General features: G+C 41.0%; 1 protein-coding gene across 1 annotated transcript in view; it reads right to left on the bottom strand.

Annotated features, from left to right (window-relative positions):
- Positions 1-9,380: 9,380 nt before the first annotated feature.
- LOC311000447 (netrin-G1-like) overlaps positions 9,381-25,866 on the bottom strand; it is a gene marked incomplete at its 3' end in the record, with an annotated part of 61,661 nt that continues 45,175 nt past the window's right edge. The window contains exons 3-6 of the mRNA XM_083991163.1: positions 21,416-21,588; positions 17,588-17,614; positions 16,320-16,364; positions 9,381-9,619 (exon numbers count right to left, since the gene is read on the bottom strand). Of these exons, the coding sequence (XP_083847289.1) occupies positions 9,381-9,619; positions 16,320-16,364; positions 17,588-17,614; positions 21,416-21,588 (484 nt within the window). The remainder of the gene's footprint in view (positions 9,620-16,319; positions 16,365-17,587; positions 17,615-21,415; positions 21,589-25,866) is intronic.

Here is a 25,866-nt window from a genome sequence, read left to right as displayed (position 1 = left end):
TGACAGCGGTGGGTCCGCTACTTGTAAATGTAAAATGGTGAATAAATGTGCATTAATGGCTAACACTTTCATATCCTTAATGCCAATTTGCACAGGCTAGGGAGCACATTTTCAAAGGTCTTAAGACATAATTTGTGATCATGAATCTGTAGCCACTCTATCTGATGCCCACATGCAGCGCAGCTCAACACACAAGCCTCCACATAGAAGAGTGTATCAGCAGCAGAGAGACTTTTTGTACAGCGTCTGATAACAAGCAATATTAACACATCTAGGCCTTGCATTAAAACCCACGGTGCAACCGGCCCCTTCTGAGCGTGACGAGTCGGAACCAGCACTGGCGTGAAAAAAGCCCAGTGACAGCTTTTTGAGCTCCATAGTTGTTCAAAGGAGCGTGACACCGCTAGCTACTTAGCAGGTCAGTCATTATCACAGAAAAAGCCGAGCATCTGCCTGTGACTCCCGGGGACAGGTTTAACGAGGTGGCGCTGCTCGTAGTGGCGACCGTGTTGGCAGGGTCTGACTGTCTCTCACCCCTCCTGCTCCTTCCATCTCCCCCCTCTGTTTCCCGCTTTTTTTCCCCCCTTCTTCTTTCCACCAATGCATTCCTCCTCCTCCAGTCTGCCAAACAGGGGGGGGTGGTGTTTATGTTTACTGCTGCCTCTTTCCATCAGGGAACCATTGTTTCAAGGTGGGCTTTGTAATGAAAGCGTCTGTCTTCCCGCCTTTATTTCTCCCTACTGTAACTTGAATCTCTTTCCGTTTTGTTGTCTGCCTCCAAACCAGCTTCACTCGTCCCCCCCTGTCGGTCTGTCTCTCTGACTGTCTGTCTGTCTGTCTGTTTCTTCTCTAACTGCTTCTTTGTCTCAGCTCTTTGTTTTGGGATTTGGGGCCCCTACAGCCACCTGTGCCTCTTTTTCTTCCAATACACAAGACAACAGTTCTTGTATTAATTAGTGTCACAGTCACCACTGGTTTGTAACAAATGTGGAACACGTCTACTTTTGCCCTGCTATTGAGATCTCCACTTCTGCCGCCTGCATTACTAATACAGCTGAGGAGAGTGCATATTTCCCTCACGGTGACGGTGAGGTCTGTGGAGCGTCCACATCAGCAGGATCAGATTTTGCATTTGAATTTTGCAGGTCCAAAGGGGCGACACGCACCGCCACCGTATGACGTACTGCGTTACAACACCTGCACACGGTGTTATCTGTGCACGTACTGATGCGTGTCATTGTGGGCTGATGTGAGTCAACACATCACGGATACACCACTGTCCTGTTTCACTGTGGCGCTGACGCATCGGCTCCCCAGGAAAGCAGCAATTGTGTCACATTCCCTATTCCATCTTGGCAACTGTGCCACGACGACAACTTCCTCTGTCTTTGCCGGTTGGTGCCAAATGGCTGATGCGAATTGCCCTGAATTTTTCAGTTTTGTGAGCATCAGCAGCAGCAAACAAAAATCATTTTTACCTCCACTGCTTTAGGGAGGAGGCAGAAATATCATGCAAATCACAGACGCAAGCAGAGAAGCGATGCTGTGTTTGTTTTTTTTTATTGTTAGTTTGGGTAAATCTACCGGTTTAGGGCTGTGGGGAGAGGGGCGATGATACTGCATCTCCAATGCAAAATGTAATTAATAATTAACCCACCAGAAATATATGCATGCTTATTGCAGACATGCTCACATCGTAACTACATATGTATGATTTTTTTTTTCTTAAACCAAAAGCTAATTTACATTTTAATAAATCCAAATGTAAATAAGTCTAAACTGAAATAACTTACAGTATGGTGTCTTCATGTTTTGGTCCTATAAAGCAAACCCAACCTGACCAACGATATGAACCTGTTAAATCTGGCCTAGATATGAATTTCTGGACACTTTCCATCTAATTTATAGCAGTCTACATGTGCTTGAGAACAGGTGATAATCTTTAACACATCCTACAGGTGTGTTATTTTTCGCTTCCCATTCAGAGTTATTTATGATGAAACCCGGGGACCAACATAACCCCCCCCCTTCACATCCCTCCCAGCATGCGAAAGAAAAAATGAGGATAAACCATTTTCTTCCAAGCATTCGGGAACTCTGGAGCAGACTGTGAATGGTATCTTTTATTTATGGACGGCGTCGGTTTGATACATAAATAATTTCTTCAACAGGGTGTCGGGGGCTTGCAGTGCCAATCCCAGCTGGGGCTGATTTGCAATTTAGGTGTGGCACTGAAGGCCAGAAGTGCTGGATTTGGCATTGAGGAAAAATAGACAAGAGCTGTGATCGTGTGTGACACTGAATGGGATTACCATCTGTAGCCGAAGAGCCGATTGCTGCCCTAGATTGTATTGAAATGAGAGGACATCAGATTGGGTTGTGGTCGTGACAAGGAAGCAGATTTTTTCTTTATAGCTTTCGTTTTAGTGCCAGAATCTAAACGGCCATGTTTAAAGCTGCCTCTGCATTTTGAATGTCTATTTTTAATTCCATATATATATATATATATATATATATATATATATATATATATATATATATATATATATATATATATATATATATATATATATATATATATATATATATATATATATATTTCCTATTAACACCTATGTCAGCTCCATCACATCCCCACAAGATGTACTGTAACAGTGAGTATTGTACAGACAGATGGCATGGGTGACCTGTACATCAGGATTTCAATAAGAACATTTCTCACATTTCTTGAGCTAATGGCTGAGGGCAGAGTGGAAAGTTTGCCTCCTGTCAAGTCAGTCCTAAGAAGTCTGAAAGAGCAGCAGGGACAAAGGTATTTCCATCATGTTCCAGCGGAGGCAGCTTAACTTCCTCTTTGTTCTGTCTATTGATTCTAGTGTACTCTGGCTCTGTGCGCCGAGCCAGCGAACCACCCACCAGCTGTCCTTGCGATGTCAGGGATGTGAATAGGAGTTTGATAAAGCCACAGATGGCATGCTGCTCCCACCCCTCCGTAAGTGCCATTCCTGATGTGTTGCCACATAAATACACATAAAAGCACATGAGGTGCACTTTTAAACGTGTGCGTGCTTCTCACAGGATGTTCAACCTCTTTTTTTACTGCTCCAAAGAGCTTGACTTGAATACACTTCTATTAACTTAAAAGAAAAAAAATCTTTTTTTTTTTTCCAAAAGCTGCACTGATGCCAATATCTCAGTTCATGGCCTTGCAAGTTTTTTGGAATTTGGAATAATGATACTACAACCGTAATAATAAAAATCTTTAATGATATCCAGCAGATAATGGCATTTCAACAGAAATTTGTGTTTTGGTGCTGGAAAAGACAAGGTATCACTTTTTCTTCAAACGGTGAATGTCTCTTGCAGTGAATCCCCGCCAAAACCCAAACTGACAAACAAAATACGTAAATAAATAAATAAAATAACTTCTACTGTCAAGCAGGAGGCAGCTTTCACTCTGTGAATACTGCTGCTGTTCAAAGGAAAAGGTCTTTTTGCAAACTGCAACCCTCCATATGGAGCCAGACTTGAAGTTTTATTTATTTATTTATTTTATTTATTTTTCCTGCAGTGACATTGTGCTGGCAAACTTATACTGTAGCTCAGTGGTTCCCAACCTTTTTTGGCTCATGACCCCACTTTGACATCACAAATTTTTGGCGACCCCCGATCACGTGCAGTCATGTGATCGCGGCCGCCAATCAAAATGCATCAGCTCAGATATTTTTATATGCTGCATTTTATTTTAACTGGATTTATATTTGAGAACGTGAAAGTATAAAATACAGTTGTTTAAGATTGTGTGGTGTTTTTAATCATAATTTTAAAAATATATTTTTATCAGTATTTTTTTTTTAAATCAATTAGCTACTAGACATTTCAGGTGACCCCATTTGAATTCCAGACGACCCCACGTGGGGTCCCGACCCCAAGGTTGAAAAACACTGCTGTAGCTTAATCACACTTGCGAAAAGAAGAATAAGGACCTGCAACCTCCAACTTTAGATTCTTATCTGTAAATTACAGCATACATTCAAAACATACTGGAAATTAATGATGTAAAGTTCACATCATGAATTTCCAGTATGTTTTGAATTTACATTATAAACAAAAAGTATATATACTGTTTATCTAATCAATTTTATAACCTTTAATTTGAAAGAAAAAAGTCAGGGACCTTCATGGTTTCATTTTTAGCATAAGAATTATTGATAAATGGTTTCTGGGGGGAAAAAATGCAAAGCTGGAGTTTCTATAGCGATGCTCATTATATATGCACTGCAGCATTTGATTGACAGAAAAGTTAAGTTTTCTGTCCCTGAACACACGGAGCAGTGCTTTGAGTTGTACCGCTGGGCATTTCAAAGAGTGGCTATTGATGAGCTGCATATGGATATTGGATTTCTAATAAGCTGAGTGCTCCAGTCATGTTGCTGAGCCACTTCTTTCCCAGATACTGAATACCCCTTGTCTTATGTAACTTTCTGTTGGTGCCACCAGTGCTGACAGTGGCAGAACACAAGGACTGCTCATGTCTAAAAATGTCCTCCTAATACCCCCCCCTGAGTCTTAGAAGTGAAAGGGGGAAGGACGAGGAGTTGCTGCTGCTACACAGAACAGCAGGGAACATAACTAGGGAACAAAATCCTCAGGTCTTTTCTGTGTGCACTGAATCAAAAACAACAAAAAAAAAGTCATTTTCCTAAGATGTTCCAGTGCCGCCATGTGTAGGTTGAAACATCAGCATTTCTATTTTGCTATTTATATAACGGAAAGATGTATTCATGCATGTGTTCAGTAGTCAACCCAACAGTAGTGTACATGCAGTTGCCACCTTGGATTTTTTCCGGCTCTAATTCTGGTGGAAACAAGTAAAAGGTAAAAAATATTACCATGCCAATATTCCCACTGTTAGCAGGCAATATAGAGGAATTATGGTGCTCATTTTCCCTCAGTGGCAAAGAATGTCAGCGCTGGCCGTGTGTTGCACCTGCAGAGCAACGGACTCCAATGAGTTGTTCATCAACCTCTTGTGTCATAATCTGCATTTAAGTGCAAAAGACTTGGATTTAACCTCAAAACTTTTTTTTTTTTTTTTGCTGATGGCTAAATACAGCCCACAGCCAGGAGCAAGTATCATAAAATACCAATTTTATTGCACTAACATGTCGTAAAGGTAATTGTCTTCACACACACGCACACAGGCACACGCACACTGTCAGGCCCTAAAACCTCTGCTGTAAAATTTGTTTGGGTCCGACTGTCACTGCAAACAGTCTCAAGTGTGCCACTTCACATTCTGCAGCGCAGGTTCAGTGAGAGCTCAACCTTGAACAAAACTATTAAATCAGGACAAAGTAACGTTGTAATTTTTGTTCATTTATTAGAAAGACTGGGTCCTTGTGTTCAAACAGAGATAGAAAAAAGTTAATTTTTAGCCTGAGACTGAACACCTGTAGAAAAATGACTAATCAGCTAAAGCCAACAGATTGTTAAACCAAGGTTAGATTAGCTGATCAAAAAGAGTTTCCAACCTAACCCGAGGATTATGTTGAAGAGTCTTAAATACAGCTAAAATATACAGAATATAATAGGGTATTATCTAGGGCTGTGGTAGGGTTAACCCTAACCCTTGCTGGTATGATATACTGTATAACAAACTAAGGTTGACTGCCGCCAATGTTAGCTACCCTAAACTCCAATAGCATCCAGCACTGGGTTTTTGCTGCAGGGAACATAAAGCACTACAATTAATATGTTTTGTTGTGAACTACATTTATTGGTCTTGATTGGTCTAAATCTGTAACCTGTTGAAGTGCAAAGTGTCCCCTGGCTTTGAAAGAAAATATTAATTACCATGTACGAAGCGAATTAGCTGGACATGCTGTGAAAGGCTGTCAACAATGTTACCTCACTCATAATAACAAAAAGGTCACAGGTTCCAGTGCATGAGACGAGAGACATGATTCCTAAAAATAGATATTTTTTAAATCAAAAGTTATGTTTAAAATGACAGAGAATGTGAGAATGTTAAAATTGTTGGCCCTGCGACAGTCTGCCCATTAATTTCCCACTGAATGTAAGAGCTGCCAGGAACTGGACTGGGGCCTGACTGTGGCCGAGGGAATTAACCAAAGGGGAGGGATCATGGTGCTACACACCACATGAATGAATACCAAACACCATCCAAATGATGCTCAAAGTGCAGTACAGTAAAGGGTCAGCGACAGGAAACCACCACTGGGGAACAGCTGCCCATCCACTCCACAGCTCCAGTCCTGTGGGAGACACAGAAACAGTTAAGAGAGAGTTTGTGGAGAGAACAGACACTGAAACTCAGGACACTCTGATCCCACCCACACACATGTAGTCCAAACTTTAAAATGAACAAATTAACAAAGAAAAAGAAAAAGAAAGAATATGATTAAATCAGCAGGATGATACAAATGATAAACAATTAACAATAAGAAGAATAACCTTAAGAAGTGCACAGAAAATAATTCACTAGCAGCTCAGTGACCCAAAAAACCCCACCAACTTAATCAGAATTAACAATGTCACAATTAACAAGACCATATGAATTGACCCTCAAAAATAAATTATCAACTAAAGGGCAAAAGAAAGAAGGAAAAATTAGTGCTTGAATCTCATGCTGATACAAGCCCATGGTTACCAGTCATAGCAATGGACCAGCAAAACAAAACACTCCTGAGTAAAACAATAAAGTAGCCTTGTATTGAGGAGAACAATGCCAGTGGAGGAGAGGGGCCCAACCCTGACCCTGACCTAGCCCCACCCCTGTGAATGTAAAACTGCAAATACAGACCAGAGAACAGAGGCTCAGCTTCAGAAACTACAAGTGGATGAGAGGCACAGTTCAATCACTTCACACAACAAACCTTAGAGCAAGATAAAATACATTTTTAAAAGCAGCCGATAATAGATTAAAGTTGAGCTGGCTTACCTCAACGTTTAAATAAAGCCGTGTTAACCCACTGTGCAGCGTGGCAGTCAGGAGATAAGGAGGCTACTGTAACAGTAAAGAAGCAAAGACACCAGGAGAAGCTAATGACACCACACTACAGCCAGGCCAGCTCAGATTCAGGAAGAGGGCGAGGACTCACCTGTGGAAAGGCAGCGTCCAGTCGTCAGGACACTGGTGGATGAATGAATTGAGCCCGATGACATAAATAAATGCATCAAAAAGAAGTAAAAGAAAAAACCTTATTTGCAACACTTGGTATTAATCCATTCTTCATACCTTTGTTCTTGTCTGCTTAATAGCTCCAATGTGAAATCCATATTTTCACAGATCTGCTGGTTATGAATTTGAAATTCTGCACAACCTCCGTATTGGGAAGAAGCTGAATAAATGAAAGTTAGGTTGATTTCCATGGATTTACTGCTGTTGACTTGTTTTCCAGTTGAATTTAATTGCCAATATACATACACTATAGTTGCTATAGTTTGTTCTCCCTCAAAAATGTATTATTTGTTGAATAAATAACATCAATTTCTGTCCAGTTATTGCACACAGCGTCTTAACCTGCTTCATACCTCCTCTCAATTTCCTAAAAGTTGCTTTGTAACACAATTGTCTCTCTCCCAAAAAAGCCATCCGCTACTTTTTTCATTGACAGTGTCGTTTAATGAGAGGCACTTACAGTAGACTCTAACACAATTAGGTGTTTCATGACAACCTCGGGAGGAAAATTAATCTCTCAAATGAAATTGGTCTCAGTGCTCAATATGTCACCCAGTGGGATGCGACTTCATTTCTATTCATTGACCCTCCATGAATTAAAGCTCATTTCCCGAATGTGTCGCTTCGCCGAGGCTCCCGCAGCAGGATGCAGGCTTTCAACCATAGCAGCTCAGAAAACCTTCCCTTCTTCCCATTTGATTCAGGGATTAGATCTGATTACAGATTTGAGCTGGACAACCTCTGCGACAGCCGCGCAATCTCCTTTTTTTTTTTTCTTCTTTTTTATTCCTCCATGTCCTTCCTCTTGTTAAATTTACATAAAGCTGATGGGATTCGGGCCCGAGATTCTTCTGGTTTCTCTAATGTTTCATGAGCAAGAGAAGGACGGTGTTACAGCACATTAGAAAAAGAAAACAAACCTTCAGTCATTGCACCAAGAAGTTATTTGTTGACTGATATATTGTTACCAGCAACTGTTGCTTCAGTGAGTTGGTCAAAGATTGGCATCGATATATAGCTTTCATAAATCTTTTTTTTTTTTTAAATGACATTCAGTTATTGTCATTGGCTTATGCATATCTACAAACAATACACCGATTCACTCTACACATCTTGTCTCAAATGTCATGTAACTACTGAATAAAATGTACTACTTTTCAACAACAAGACAAAGACATGTTTTTCTTTTTCCCTTTGGTGGAAGTGTATTGTGTAGGTGTGTATGTAAACATAGTTTTTTTTTGACAGCCGCTCTCAAATGAAGAGAACCATGTGCCACACAAGCAAAGAAATAATACAACCAAACTCCTTATACGCACTCATAGTCCACATCTAGGACAGGTCGGCAGCAATAGAAAACAAGTAATACATCATTTTGTTTTGCGTAGTCATGAAAATATCTGTTTTTATACAAAAATTAAATACAGTTACAGTATGTTACAACTTTTTTTTTTCCCCGTACAGGTGAGCTCAAGCATGACTACAAAGCCTCTGAGAAAGAAAAAGGAAAGTACTAGATTGGTACTTGTCAAGGGGCTTTTGAGAATAATACATGTGCAGCATTTGGCAAAAACAACAGACACCCTTCAGCAAAGGAAAATTCACCAGAGTCACCAAAGCACAGGAAGGAGAAAGTGAGTGGGTGGGCGGGTGGGCGGGTGGGGGGAGGGAAGAGTGAGGGAAGCGGAGGGAGGAGAGTAGAAGAACAAGTAAGGAAGGAGGCAGTGAGGCGAGATGTTTTAAGATGTCCCCGTCCACATTATTATTTTTTCATAACTTCAGATGATAACTTAGAAATCATGTGTCTAGTTTTGTACAGTTTGCTCTCAGAGTGTGGGGTCGCTCTATCTGAGTCTCCAGTCTGCCTTTAATGAAGCATCAGCCAATGACATAATCACAAAGTGGGGGCTCCGACCGTTTCCTCTGTGGCATTATACGACAGCAGTGACAGCCTTTCACAAATCCTTCTATCATTCAGTCTAACAGTGCACAGTGCACAACCTGTTCGTAACTGTCACCCACCACTGTGGCCTTGGATATACAAAAGAGTTGCTTATATTGAATGCTGAGCACATTATCCATGCCCTTTGTCCTTCATGTCCTTTAAGGTTGAGAAGTCAGTCTCATCATATGTGGTCTAAGGGTTTGGTTGAGGATGGGAGGCTGTTCAGGTCTCTCAGCAAAGGGAAACAATCAGCAGCGGGAGCACTACGAGGGTGAGGGCGAGCTGGCAGCCGATCGGGGGATGATGGAAGGAGGCCCGTCCGGACAATTGGTCATCACATTCCCCGGGGCCCTGGCAGCGAGCTCTCTCGCACAGGACGCCCGTGAAGCCGGGGGAACAATGGCACCGCTGATGGTGGTGGCACGTGCCGCCGTTCTGACAGCGCAGCATCGCGTTGTCACACACCCGAGCTGCAGAGACAAAGCAAAGAGGGCAGGGGGAAGACAGGAGGGGGTGATTAATAGATCACTCAGTGATAGGGAGGCAGAGAACATCAACAGGCAGGTTCACAGGGCACAAGCTGCCTCTTCTTGTCCTGTCTGCATCGCTCTGTGTCCTTAGAGCACAGCTGACACATTTGGGAGGGCGAAGCCAAGGACTTTTGTGAACAAGTGCAGAGAGGAAGAGGAGGCAAATAACCAGGGCACATACTGTGTGAATACTAAAAAACACAGCCCACAGCTCGTGAAAACCCGCTCCACGAATGATTATGTATGACAAAAGAACACAGACAAGACATTTTATGGATTCTGTGGATATTTTTAGAAGCACCAAAGGGACTTCAGAGCAAATAATCCTGGCAAAACAATAGAGCAAACAAACCATGGCAGTGATGAGGTGAAATTAATGATTAGTGAATCAAAGGATGCCAGAGTATTATGAAACAGCGCCTCAGTCCAGGACAGCGGAATTAAATTTTGTTCCCCTCCGGCACAATGACACTCAAAGAGCAGAAAGAGGAGAAGACATGGGATGGATACCTGGCTCCACCACACCAGTGCTACCTTTGATATGCAAATGAGCATTTCCAGGTAAACTCGACAACTGCTGTTATTTTCTTCTCTGCGGTAAAATTATGAAAAACAATACAGCACTGTGAGAAGAAGTGGTTGTAATATCCAACACTGCATTGTCCTACTGTCCATGGAACATTTCTTTGTTTTGATATAGACTGATTAAGACTACATAAGCTAATATCCACATTTCCAGACAAAAACTCACGACTCAATTATCCCAGGAAGCCTCTCTGCTGGCAGAGGTGAAATCCTGGAAGAGGTAATATTTGCCAAGAGATTTCAGTGTAATTGGATATCTCTCCCTGCATAAATAGTAATCACATTCTTGGTTTTCGGTAATGTGGCTCATGCATCAGAATAAACTCAACAAATAATCATTGCGGCTGCCAAAACTGATTAAAAACGCGTTGGTATTGCGTTTAACTTCATAATATTCCCACCCACTTCACACAGACACCACTGCTGCTTTAAATGGAAATTCCACCAGGGTTTTATCATCAATTTGGGATTTTCAATAATTTAGTGTCGTAGAGTAATTTAATCTATTGGTGGATCCACTTTCCGTGCCTCTCGTCTGCCTCTGCTTTTGACCACGCCGAGGAGATTTGGTGTGATGGCTTTGTTGTGTTCAACTACTTTTTATGTGTTTGCAGAAAGATCGATAATGATAGCATTATGAGAGAAAATAACGCAGTCATTCAAACCCCTCACTTAAAATGCAGCTGTTGCTGTGTTGATAGATTTCTCCCCGTATGATTGTCGAACACTGGTGCACAAATAATGAGTCTGGCAAGAAGCCACCGCTCTTTGATTCAGAGAGTGACATGGAAACCTGACATTTTACCACTGATGTTTTAGATAGATTAAAAAAAATTCTGCCATGAAACTTCCCAGAATCAATGCTGGTTGAGTATGATATTGTGATGTTTAGCTGAAACACTGTCCCACACCAACACTCACACAACATACTTTGATATGCAAATTATATCCTGAATAAGCTGTTTGTTTACATTCATTTTCATTTAAAGGGCAAATCAATAGTGAACAAAGAAAATAATTATGATGCGCATGTATTGAACATTGTATGAACATTTTTTGATAATTTCTATAATGAGAGGCAGGATTACAGATGTAACTGCATTACTACTGGCTTTATAAGAAGCTGGTATACCTTGCTGACTCCTGTCATTCCAGTAAAAGGCAGTGTCCTCCCTGCTGTGGTCTGTGCTGTGCTTATATTTAGAAGGTTTGCAGAGAAGTACAACATGTTGAACAATTGTCTGATGGTGCACAGTATGCAATACTTAACGGGACTTTGATCAATATTTTTTTTGTTAAAATAGATTAGGCTAAAGTGAATGCCTGCAGCTGCCCTTGGTCTCTATAAAGCATTAGCCTATAGCATCTTTCAGTTCATTGTTTCAGTTCTGCGGCTGGAAACTTGACTTGCTTCGGTTCACTTTCACTGGTCTCGTGGTGTTATTTTCAGTAGCAGCGGAAAAGTTTGAAAAATCCACTTTACACTACCTGCTCAGAACCAAACAGGAGATAGACAAAATTACAAAAATTAGCAACTGTAGCTAGGTGACTGTGGTGCAACATTTAGCTTCTCAGGAGATTTCAGAGATGAGAAACCAGCTAAATAGAGAGAGGATACTGCACTTTGCCAGAAGGCCTGACATACGACTAAATAACTGCTACTGGACGTGTATATACTATAAGCCTACTTGTAAGTTTTGCTGCTGCTACCTCAACTTAGCACTTTCCATTTTACTTCCCAGTCTTACAGACTAGGACTAAAGTTTGGTGGTGAACTCACACTGGTAAGTAAACAGCTGCTAATACTACATTAATGTTAGCCATGTGGAAAAGCAAAAATAGTTTCTTTTAAAAACTGATCATACTGTTTATAGCTTGTTTCTGCTGCTATATTCACTCAGTGCAGACCTTGTTTGCCAAACAACAAACTTGAGAGAGAGAGAGAGGGAAAAAAAATCAAATTCACAATAAAGGATCCAAATTTACCCCAGAATCTGATGGGTTCTTCCCTGGTCTATGCTCTTTCTATCCTGCCACAGAGTTTGGTGCAAAAAGTACTTTTTACATTATGCTGCTGACAAATGAATGCACAATATCTTTGGTGGTGGAGATCGTCAATGGGACAGTTATATCCATATTTCCAGTCCAGTTTCTAACTTGGGGAAAGTGGCCTCAGACTTTTGGAACCACACTGCACTCAGGCCCGATCAGTCCTGGTCTAAGTCAGTCTCATAGGATGGGACGAAGAGACCTGAGTCAGTTTTCACTGACCACCTCACCTGACAAAAATGTCTGCTTGAATGCTGTATTTGGGTCCTGACTCACAGCTGCTCTGTCCTCAGTGGGTTCAAACATTAATGGCCTTCTGGCTACACCCCCCAAAAATCAGGTTTTCTTATTTTACAGCTAATGGAAAACACCTGCACTGTGTGTTTTGATAATCATTTCCATGGGATCAACTGAGTCTCTATTGTCTAGCCTACACATTAAATTTGTGCCTGTGGCTGAGGGATAATCTGTGTCCTCCAGCAGACCCTCAGGACCACTGTCTTTCTAAAAGCATCTGTAGCCCAATTAGTTTGCTTATTCAGAGGCTTAAGCCTGGGGTGTCTGAGCCGAGCCGCAGGGTCCACTACCATAGCAAAATACAGTGTAAAATAAATCAATTATTCTCTGTCACTCAGAAAAACTCTCACATAGGGATTGGGGAATGTGAGAGATAATAAAAAGTTTGTCGATTGGGATCTTTAATTGCTCTTTTGTGGATAAAGTGAACATGTTAGTAAAACTTTGTGATGTTGTGTAATATTATACATTTATTCTTGCACAACAATGATCAGCATAGCTAATTTAACTGTAACTGTGAAATGCTAATGTTATTAATATTATTATGAAGTCATAAAGAATGTCTGACAATTGAGTATAGCACTCAGGGCCGTTTTATAGGGGAGAAAGGTGATGATAAATCTAGGGGCCCAGCGCCCAGTAGGGCCCACAAAAAACCCCAGTAGTCTAATCTTTGTATGACTGAATTATTCTGCATACGACCCTGACTAATACTCATAGTAATGCTGCATTAGCATCAAAACAAAGTAGGCTAAATAAAAACATTTTTTTTTAAATGCATGCCTCCCTTCAGTATGTAACACAGACTTCCTGCTAAAAATGAGTAGTTTCCGAGCTCAAGATGAATGACCTTGATGACATCATTACAGGTTATTTAAGGGAGCTCCCTCCAGAGACACATATGTGAGGTGCAATAAAATAAAATATCATACATATCATATTTTGAATGATTTTCCAGACACAATGTCTTACATCTTATGTTGGGATGTCGACAACCTTGCCCTAGATGACATCACTCACTTTGCTGGCTGCATGTGAGAACACAGTCCTGGTTAAGGCTGGCTTAGTCTCTCTGAGACATATGTGCACCTCACACCTCTGTCAGACGTGTGACATTTAGCAGTATAACTGTTATGACAGATCCATCCTTGGGCCTTGGTGTTGCACGAAGCAACATGGAGAAAATTCACCACAGCAACAGCAATAGAGAGCAAGAGTGATAGACAGTGAATTAAAAACACAGGAGAACCAAATTAAATTTCACCTTGCTGCTGGTGTGACTCAAAGTGTGATGCAATTGTTTCTTTTTTAAACCTTTGTTTTTTAAACCCGTGTTTTATAGGGCCATGTGTAATTTTGTATTGACATATACTGTACCACAACCTGTGACATACTATTGATTTGTGTAGATTTGTGTCCATTTTATCTACTGCGTCCCTGAGATATAAGACATACTGCTCCTTTTATTGTGACTATTGTAGAGGATCTAACAGACTGTTTATGTCCTAAACATACCCAGGCAGTTCTCTAATCCTCTCATCTGAGATGAGAGGATGTCCTCAAATACTCTGATGTCTCTTGATGTCCTCAGATACTCTGCAACTGAAGTCTCTGAGATACAGAAAAATCACAGCATGATAAGAAGCTGAAAGTCACAAATCGATGTCCTGCACCACAGCTCCTGCCACTCCTTTTTTGTGGAAGATTTGGATGTTATGAGGCGGAGAAAAAAAGCTTATTGAATAGTTAGCCTTTTAAAATATGCCAGTTCATATTTACAGATCTCATATTATCAGTCACTTATGTTGCAGTGACAAAGTCAGACAGTAGCTTTTAGAATTAGAGATTCTCATTTTATTATAAGAGGGATCACGCAGTGACAGCAGGGGGGAAAAATCATTTTTATAGTGATTTATTTAATATTTTTAAAAGGCCTTTAAAACTATAGATTCACAAGTGCAATTAAGTATAAATGGAGACAGTTTTCAGATACAGGATCTGCTAATTATATGCTTGGAGACAGAATAGTGTTGCTTCAATTACACCGGATCAATACCTTTTGCCATGATGTCAGGGTAAGCTGAAACCTGCATTCAGCCATGCCTCCTGTTATCATATTAACATGAAGCCTTCATCATTAGTCATGACTCCAAACTCTGAACTTGAGTTTAAATTGTCAGCTGCAGAGTAACACTTGACAGTGGCAGGGAATACGACTGCATCTAAAGTTTATTGTTATTATTCATGAACAAGCTCTGTGTCAGGAGTTGTAGAATTAAATGGTACAATAATGTTAGTTTAGGGTAGCTTACTGTAACGCAAAGACTTGAAAAAGGGAGAAATATTTAGCCAGAATTCAGAAATATGTCTAACAACACCAGTTAGGCTAACTAATTAACTTGAAGCTTGATGGTTCTGTGTTTTAAGATAAATTTGAAAAACAAGTCATGGTTTTACAGAATTCAAATGTGTTGTTACTCTTTCCTGGCAATCAGTGACAAGCATAGTGACTTCCTGGAGTTTCAACTTGTTGCTCATGCCATTCATCGAGAAAAAGTTAATGAGACACAGCGTGTTAATGATTGTTAGGCTAGTTCTTCCCTCGTAGCTTATCTTTTTTGCTAAGATAGACTAAAGAGCTAATAAAATATATTTTACAAAATGTCTCACTTTTTCTTTAAACTACTGTTGCTTTTTAGGACCATTTCAAAATACTGCCACCTGATCATTATTGTCAGAGGCAACATAATGATTATATTTTCTCCATTGTTGGTGCTACAGAAGTGTCACGAGGTCACATTTACAGTGAGACTTGTGCCAAGTTGAGAATTTCAAAGATTATTAAACGTAAACAAAGGAAAGCTAATTAGTTTGACAGAAATTTAATTGGCAAACACTATATTCTGTGCGTTCACCTCCACAAAGGATTTGCTTCTTTTTTTTTCTAACCCTAACCCCTAAAAAAAAAAAAATAAAAAAAAAAGGATTTCCTTTTTTTCTCTGTTTCATATTTTCCTTTTCTCTGCTACATTTCCCATTTACTGATATAAGGTGTTAAGAAAGCTTTCATGAGATCAGCATAGGTTACACTGATCAGTTTCTGGGTTTTTTTTTCACCTCTGACTGGAACCAAAATTGGATTATTTTACAGCTGCATCTCATCACCAGCTTTTTGTGTCCAGGAAAGAGAGGAAACGCCTTCCCTTGATCGTAGAAATCCTGAAAGTCCTCTTTTTTTGCGACTTAACACTCACTACACAGGATATCTGGGCCTGAGGATTAGCTGGAGATTGCTGGAGATCAATCTACATAACCCCCCCTGGAGCCTCTTCTCTCCTTCCCTCTCCTTCTCCTCTTCCCTTTTTTTTCCTTGTGAATGTGGCAGAAAGGGTGCACCCCCAGAGAGCATTCTGGGTAATTAAAAAGAGGGCATGATCAAAGAGGGTGGGAGGCTGTGGACTCAGCGATCATGAGGCATGTGGTCCTTTCCCTACAGTGTTCTCACAACAAAAGGTCTGCCTTGTAAGGACCAGCGTGTATTTGTGTGCATGCAGGATGAAAGCATTTGGCTTCGGGAAACCAACCTACCGCATACTGCTATTTGCATATTCTACATTACACTTTTTTTTTTACCCCCCAATCAATAAGCAATCAATTCTTTCTTTGTATTGTTAATGTCATGCTGAAGTTACAAAGCCTATAAGCCTACCTTGGTTACGATTTGCAACACCAAGAGATGAGGCATTTGCTCGATCTGTGTGAAAATGGGAAAGGTTATATATTACACTGAGTTGTAATATAATTCATGCTGTTATGTTGTTAAAGCACAGGGACAGCATGCATAGATGCTTTTTCTTTTCTTTTTCTGACTATAATTAGTTTGTTATCTGGGCTGATTTACCTCACAAATACTAGAAAATTTCAGACACTGTGTTTGGAGCAGTGGATGGGCTGATGTAGAATAGTGTGCATGCAGCTTAAAAGTGAATTTTCCACAAGACAAAGGCAGAGACATGTACATGTGATAGCTGCTTTTGTTATCCAGTATGAGAAGTCACCTTCAGGCATCAGCATGCGTAGGGATGCATGGTGGGAACCGCATCTTCATAAAAGATGGGTTTCCCCCCCCCCCCTCTGGCTTAGGGCAACTATCTGTCTTTGCACTTACAGCAAATATTCTCGTGTGGAAGGGAGAAATCATTTTCAGGAGCTCCTGCTGATATACTGGCCCAAACATGAAGGACTGTATGTCCGGAACTCATTTCATTTTAGGCATTTCTAGTGTTTTAGCTCATTTTTATATGAGTCATAACCTAAAATTACTGGTGACCATTTTTTCCAACCTTATAATAATAGATGCTTGAAGGACTTCCTGCCTTTCCATTCATCTCTAAACATATGAAAATGAAGCAGCCTCTCATGATGCCTGTGGTGTGTAATTCAGTTTTCAAAGCCCCATTGTGACCATGTCACCCACTTCTTGAATTTAATGCTAGAAATGAATGGAAGTCAGCCATAGGTTTCCATATATTTCCTAAAAAATGCAGGACAATCACATGTCCAGAATATAAAACAGTACCACGCAGGAATGTGAGGTATACACTGGCTAAAAACTTAACAACAACAAAAAATTGGTGTGGGACTTTGTAGTTGTACTGTATTTTGTTTCTCAAAAACTTGTCGCAAACTTTTTAGGAACAATTGCGCCAGTTAAAAATGCATTTGAGCGCATTTTTTCCACATCATGCATTGATTCACTCCCATTCATAAGAAGTTAGGTATTGAGATGTAATTCTACATTAACGCCTTGTTAGGATTCATTTCTTTCCACTGGGGAAAACATCCTGATGAACAATGATGGTAATGTAGGCCACAATTTCTCACAGAAACACCATCAGTCATACAAGAGTTAGTCATCACCGAGGGAGGAGACCATTCATCAGCATGCCAATTTAAAAAAGAGCGTGATCAACTTACGCACTGGTCCGTGATTACTGGGAATACCTGCGGAAAGAGCAAAGACACAAAGTGTTTCATTAAAGCGGGAACCCAATCCATTTCATTTTACTCTTGAAACTTTAGTCATGAAACCACAAGAGAGAACATCTTTGTTTGTGCTGTTTTCACTGGGTAATTAAAGCCAACCGACACTTATCCAATTGGTTTCCGCTGTGTCCACTGATTAGCAGCCACCGTCTCTTTCCAGAGAACCGGACCAATGCACGGTCCAACACCCGCCTCTCTCTGATGATAATAACAGGTCTGCTAGTGACAAAATGTCAAGAAAATCAAAACTCCCAATATGGGTAAAGTGTTTTTTGTTTTTTTATCAGCATTTTCACTGTTTGTTTGTTTCACAATTGTGTTTCCTTTATCTGCTGCTGGTTTCTCTCAAGAGGGAGATTGTTGTTGTGTTTTCTGTCCCATCCTTGAATCACTCAAACAGTATCTGGAAATGATTTAATGTTTGCTGTAGCTGTCTTAAATTGTCAGGTTAGTGAGATTTCCAGTAGAAACTGAGATATAAGTATAGCAAGTGAAAGTCCTGACACTCACATGTCTGTACATGAAAGACGATAGGCTCGAAGGAAAATGAAAAACGCACATTTTCAAGAACTGAACTGGGTCTTCGCTGTGGCCCGGAGCTGACTGGTGCAGCCTTTTGTCTGAGCCACGTATGTTATCAGTATCTGGCTGCGAATCCAACATCTTTGTGTGATGTTAATGTCATCAGCAGGCAAATCCTACCCCACAATTAGTGCAATTTCTGATCCTTTTCATGAGCTTTATCGCTTTGTCCTTCTGTGATTATGTTTCTGTGGGCCTTTCATATTGTTTGCACCCCATTCATCACTTCATTACCGGTTTGGGGAGGGGGTGCTGTCACAGCAACTGTTGGCAAGAGCACAACACTGCAGCAGCAGCAGCAGCAGCAGCAGCAGCAGCAGGAAAAGCACAGATTTTTAAGCTCCAATTTGCAAGAAACCAAGCGAGCTACAATTCTTAACCAATAGCTGTTCTGTGTGAGGAATGGAGGGCAAACAATATTGCCCTTTGAAGCCAAAACACATTCTTCAGTCTGATCAAACTCTCAGCCCTAACCCCTCTTAACCTGTGAACCTGCTTTGGAACACAAGATGAGTTGTGTTCCCTGCAAAGTGGACTGTCAACATAATTCTCCAAGTGATTCCTCTTCTGCTCTGCCGGCAACTTACAGATTTTTATTACACGCCTCCTTTTTTTTTTAGGGAAGCCTTGGATTTGAATCACTCTCGCTCGGTCTCTGCTGCCGACAGCTATGGCCCATAGAAACGCGGGGCTCCATTTTTGGGCTGTAATTTATCAGACGAACGGTCACGTATGTCCATATATCTACATGTGAGGGGATTTGAATATGTAATAGACCTTGTCCTCTTTCTACCTATGAGATAAATGACTTCCGTGATTAAAGAGGAAGACATGATGACAGATGAAAGCTATTAAACTATAATTACATTTTGCACGTTCAGCATATTTGTCTTGATACGAGGGGCTGTATGTTTAATATCCTCATAGGAAATATGAGCTTCACGTAATGGATAAAGGCATGTTACAAGGCCTGGGCTTTACTTATGAGAGAAATAAGAATAATTCAAGACAAAAACTGTGTTCGTTCAACACCTGGGGGACCAATATCCTTACGTCACTTCCATGTGCAACATTATTGCATTTTATGCCACTGCCAAACAAGTGCTAATATTGCTTTTGATATGGCTAGACCTTGGTTTCATCGGTTCAGTGCAGATGCGGCCAAGTGTTGGATTTTTTAATAACGGCCTGTCAATCTGACATTGAGCACCACATTACATGGAGACTCATAACACAGGAGAGGTGCAAGGGTAAATCCAGCAATATCTCCTTAGAGTTCGCAAACGTTCCCACAAACAACACACACACGCACGCAATCAAAATATGTTGCATGTGCACAGAGGCAGACACACGCTGTTCCGTACGCATGCATGCATACAAAGCCACGGCCTCATGAGACGCACACACCCCTGCCAACGACTGAGCCATCCTCCAATTCATCATCGAGCAAACAGCCCAAAGAAAAGCAAGAAAAAAACACTGTTACCGCACAGATTTACTCACACCAAATCAGCGGATCAATAGCAATATCATATCTCTGTACAAATCTAATCAGAGCGCCACGTCTGAGAATTCAAGTCAGACAATCAAACCGAGCATCTGAAAAACCCGCTGTCAATCCCAGCAGGCTGCTGCCATGAGAGTTTTCTGACTGCAAGGCTGAATCAGTGAGAAAGAAGGACCAGAGGGCTAGATCTTCCACCATCTGGCCTCGCCTGGCCGTCCACCACCACATCCCTGAGTGGCTGTATTAGATTTATTGAGGCAATGAGCCCCCTGCCTCAGGCATGGGATTTGATAAATGTGACTCAACTCCCGTCCAAGATTATAATGGGGATAATGCAAAAGAGCACCTTCTGCCTCAGAGATAGCATGTGAACGGGCAGAAAAATATCCAGCGTTGTAGTGTACAACTTGTCATGGAGCTGAGGCGGGGATGTTAAGTTTGGTGTTAAAGTAACAGAAAGGATGTTGTTGGTGTGAATTTAACACTGAACCAGTGAAACCAGTGATGCAAATTCTACACAAGTCCTCATAATGGTAAAACAGGTCATTGGTCCCTCTTGCTATTAACAGTCTAACTTCCGTCCCTCCCATCGTCTTGGAGGTCGCTCTGGTCCGCCTCAGCAGGCGATTGGTTCACATTGGGGAGTCGTCACCTGATACTGCTCATCTGGGCCTTCCAGAGCATTAAGCTGGTCCATGTGTTCACTTACTCTATCTACTGACATTTGGTTTTGTTTTTGCACATCACAACAGCTCCACAGCAGCACAAATACCACAATTTTTTGTGTGTCCTTTCTTGACACTTTCACTGAACCGGTTTGTGAAAACCCTCACAGACAAGAATCTGTTAATATTAAGCTAAAACTACTTTAAGGTGAACCTCAAGGTCCACTCTTGAGATGAAGGATTCCAAACACAAGGTCCAACTTCCTATTATTTCCAAAGCTTTCAATGAAAATCAATACTTAAAACTCGCAATGACATGACAGCTGAGCAACTCCATTTACCAAGGAAGGCCTGTAAATGACATTGAAAGCTTTGGAAACACCCAGTAAGTTTGGACTTAAAATGTTGACATGGATTTTAATCAACATTGGTGTTGGCAAATTTGCACCTAATCTAGTTTTTCCAATCAAATGTAGACACATCTAATAAATTGCTTTGTGTTCTGTTTGACGAGGTTTTGTGATATCTGATAATCACTGTACTTGCTCCTCTGCTTCTGAGCGAGGATGTCATTATTTGCATGATTGCAACAGTTAAAACTCTTGAGACGACTTTCTCATTTCTCATTGATCATTCTCAGAGCCGATTGCGATGCTTCTTACACAGCAGGACGACTGTTAAGTCCACCTTTCAGAGGAATGTAATTAATTAGCAGCAAAATGACATGTTGCATACATAGAGTGCATGTTCTTTAATATCCGTGTCAGCTCTGGTTAGAAACCACAATCGGTACTCTGAGCTACATTTGGGAAAGATGCGGCTCAGAGCCATGGAGCTGATGAGAGGTGCAATAATCCCTCATAATAAATAATTAAAGAAAGACAGAAAAGTTAATGTGTTTCTCAGCCTCCAACAGATACCAGCTGTGACCAGACAGGAAATACAGTTTTTTTTCCACAGGCATCATCAACAGTATCACTCACATATTAGCTGCATGTCACTTACATATATTGGCTGTTCCTTTGGGTATTGGGAGGTAGGAGCCCACACTCCAGGCTCTTCCGTGGTAGTGCCTCTTACAGCGGCTGCAGTCTGGCCCTGTGGTGTTGTGTTCACACTCACAGCCCAGCTTCCCCTTGTCAAACACACAGCTGTTGGCATGCAGGTTGCACTTGCACCTGAGACAGAAAGATAACAACAAAAGACGGAGACATGAATAGGCATCATTCTGCACCCATTGAATCAATAGCTTCTGGAGGGATTACACAAAGTCTGCCCTTGCTTCGCTGTTTATTTGAGCCTTTCAAATTTTTTGACAGGGGTAAATTGAAATCCTGGTGGGTTATCTGACTTGGATTGCGCCTTCACATAGATTCATTAGAGTCTCCCTTTAAAAAAAAGAAGAAGAAAAAAAAAACAAGGCTTCATTTGTGGCTGCCCCTGTGGAGAGAACAGCGACGCAAACAAGGTCACTTTTGCCACTACCGAGAGCTAAATGAATGGCACTCTGTAAGGTTTGCTAATTGAGCACAAAACGGGGATCTGATGGAGAGATGATAGCACAAAGAGAAGCAGCGCAGCCTGAGAATTCTCTTTTTTCTTTTTCTTCAAAGTTACTTTGTTATTTGGCAAGGGAGCCTTCAGGCAGGAAACCCTACCGGTCGGCGGAGCTGGTTTATTAGACAGAACTGTGGCAGAGTTGACAGATGCTCCTGACAGGAGAGGAGAGAAGGCCTGACGGCTGTCAACACTCCACCGAACCCACCCCCCGTTTGACCACATGGAACAAACGTGCTTGTATTTCCAAGCCTGTGGAAAAAGAACAAATTGGTTGCAGTTTGAGTCAGACTTGTGCAGGACTAACAACCTGAAGGAGCCGAGACTCAACTGCATCGTGCTTTCAGAATAAAACCTTTTCCATTTCAGCGAGACCTGTTTACATCCAGTGAGGAGCTTGATTAGAGGGAAAAAAAAACCGATCTATGTTCGCTGTCGCATGAGATATTAGAGTTTCATCTTCCAGTTGTATTCCAAATATAATTCTCCATATTTGATTTTATTCCTAAGAGGGTAAAAGGTTACAACCAGTAACCTCGGTGTCTTGGGAGGTTGGTGGGCGTTGATACACAATCAGTAGCGGAGGGAGCCATGAGAGGATCTGACACAGTAGACCTCCCCAGAGGTTCGGGCGGCTCCTGGTTTCACATCATGCCTATGTTTGTTTTTACAAAGTGCTTCCGAGGGAAGATTTCTCCCATTCGAGGAGGAGTTGGGTATCTGCTGCCTACAATCACCAGTGAACATGAGACAGAGAAATGACAGCGGCACTCAGAAATACATCCATTCTAATTGACTTCCTGGCCTTACGGTGACATCTCACATTAATGATAGATAGCTGCGGGAAACAAGGGAAACTATACCTTGTTCTGCATAGCTGATAAGCAGCTGTAGAAAGTCACTGAATGAGGTCTAAAATAATGTTGGTGTCTGGTAACATCACTGTATTTAAAACCCTCCTATTTAGCAGTTTATCTGTTTTAAACCCATGAAGCATTGAGTTACAAACTATAGAAGTTGACAAGACTATACATAGCTCAATAGTGAACTTTTGCCCAAAAAACCCAAATTAGCTGAATGGGAATGGAAGTAAAAATCCATATTCTTGTGAGGACAGATATATCTGTTATGTGAGGTGCAGCTCACTTGGGAACAAAAGCACATAAAATAGCACAAGAGACAAAGACTAACGTATAAATGCTGCCAATTAGAAATCATACAGTGGGTTCTGATTATTTTCAATGACGCAAGGTTCATACAGTTCAATGTAATCTGACGAGTAGAGTTCACATGAACCTTGGGTGAGCAGATAAATCTTTTCATAGGAAGACAGCTATTGTCGTTTCTGCACAATAAACATGGGTTTTCCACAGCAGCAGAAATACTTAAGCACTTGCAGCTTCAATCTTTAAAAAGAAAATCAACGTCTTTCCTCAAGTTGAATGCTGTCTCGCAGTATTAGCAGCCACATCACAGCAAATAAATGCTGGTGCCTCTTACCACACATTCCCCATAGTCTTTAACTTTTTAATCAATTAAAGTCCCTGCTCCATAAAATTAATGACTGGGTGTAGCTCTTCTGCCATGCAGACAGCAGCAGCTCCCTGAAGTCAAGAGCGATGAGATTTGACCTTCCACTTAATTAAAAACCAGCAAAATCTGGATCATCGGGCCCAACTGGTGCGGGCAGCACGCTGATAGAGTGGAGGATGTGGACTCAGGGGAGCGCTGGGATGTGATGCTTTTGCCGCTGGCATTGTCATATTGAAATCAGAGTGTTTCTCTGTCTCCGGCTTGGGTCACCAGAGGAAAGAGATCCCCTGTATGTCCAGCCTTTTGAACTGGCACCATTACAAAGACACATTTCATAAAGTTTTAATGACCTTTTATCCCGTGTTCAGCCCGATAGCAATTGGTATTATCCATTATCCAAACAAGTGACCCTCCCCTAGGAGACACTGGGAATCATATAGCTTCTCTGTCCTTCCCATCAACTGCCCTCCTTCAGCTGGGTGTAAAAATGCTCCCAGAAATAATTAAAGGAATGCTCTGATGGTATGGACATACTTTACAAAAACAGGGTTACTACAGCTTACTGCTACTTAAGACTCTGATGATTCAAAATTACATAAATAATGAAATAAAAATCTCCTTTTCCTTAAGCAACACCTGTCCACACAGATTTACTTTTGTTTTTGTTTGTTTAGGTTTTGTTCCGGGTCGTTCTTGCCTCCAGTACAATGGAATTTCATCTGTGGTGCACATGACATTGAATATTGCATTTGCCATTTCTTTGATTTTAAATAGTTTTAATGAAAAACTCAAAGGTCCAGTGTGTAAAATGGGGGTAAAACTGTGATATCTAGCATTCAGATTCTAGATCGCACCGCTCACTTGTTCGTTCGTGCTCACCCCTCCCGTCGGTAAAGTGATGGTGACTTCTGAGGACAAAAAAAAACTTGTTTACCACGACTGGGACGAATGGGAGTATTTCAGGAGCATGGAGCGATGAGGAGAAGATCTAAACCATATTACGATATGTCTGCTGTTTCCTACTCCTTCTTCCTTCCTTACGCCTTGGTTTATTTATGAACTCAAAACTCGTGCAACGTGCTCTCTGGCTGGCTGGATTTTCTGTTTGAGCTGCCGTACAAACATGGCGGTGCAAGATGGCGACACTACAGCAAGACTCTTGCTATATAAAAGAATAATTATAAGGCTACGAAAACCAAACAAATTTTATTTTATAACGTTTATACACTTATACTATATATTCGTATAGCCTATTCAGATTTTGCCAATAAACTATATAGCCACTTATTACACACTGGACCTTTAAGCCACAAAGGGAGATGGGTGTTTATTTGTTTATTTGTTTATTTTAATTGGATCCCCATTAGCCACTAATCTTCCTGGGGTCCACATCAGCCCCAGTTCTGATCATACCTCTTCTATTTTTGCCATTTTCTTGAGCTATAACATCTTTCAGGGTGTTTTCTCATCACAGTGCTATTAAACCAGAAACACCATAACTACTCTGTGCTGGGGTGGGCTCAATAAGATAAAAAAATATATAAATGCAATAACCGATTAAGCATCATGATCCATTTTATAGCCACTTAAACTGTGGTCATTATTGACCTGCTGCACATCATTAGCTCAGATTGTCCAGAATTCACTTCATTAAGCCATGTGTATAAGAAAAGTAATTTCTTATACAGTACAGATTCACCAGCATTGTCAACAAGCAAGTCTGATTGTCTTCTCCACAATTGTTTATATTCATTTAGTCCTAGAAGAAATGTAATAAAAGTTTTCCAAATTGTGGATATTGTCATGTTAAGTCCATCGCAAACTTTTTTGGGCAACTTCTTCTTCATGCTTTTCAACATTAAAAGCACATTTTTCAAGTTCTGCCTGGGGGGGCCTTTGGGTGTCCTTGTTTTTGTTCTGTCACTTTGCCATCAATGCTGTAAATGTTGTTTGACTGACTGAAGTCGTTGCTCCTCTAGCTTAAACCCCCGGATACGAAGAGGTTGGGGTGTCCATGACTTTGGCCTTCAGCCTTTGTGGAGGCCTAGGGCAATGATTTTTGGGCCCACCTACTATGAATCGAAATGCACATCAAATTGGTTACTACTTCACCTGTCGCTTTCCAAACAAACACACACATCTGTGGGGGCTTCGGGCCTTCTGACCAATCTAAGAGAGCCAGCTAACCTTTTTTCTGGCTAGGCAACAAAATAAGAATGAAAATGTGATTGGTTAGCTGCACTCTAACTCTTTTATTCCTGCAGCAAAAAGAAAATTAGGTCAAACTTTGTAATTGCTTTAGAAGACAATAATTAGTAAATAAAATAATTTTAAAATGCTAATGTGTTTGGCCTTCTCTGAAGCCA

This window comes from Trachurus trachurus (assembly GCF_905171665.1).
Source record: "Trachurus trachurus genome assembly, chromosome: 17".
In the NCBI taxonomy this organism is placed as follows: domain Eukaryota; kingdom Metazoa; phylum Chordata; class Actinopteri; order Carangiformes; family Carangidae; genus Trachurus; species Trachurus trachurus.
The sequence above is the reverse complement of the archived record's forward strand: the minus strand, read 5'-3'. Positions and strand labels throughout refer to the sequence as shown.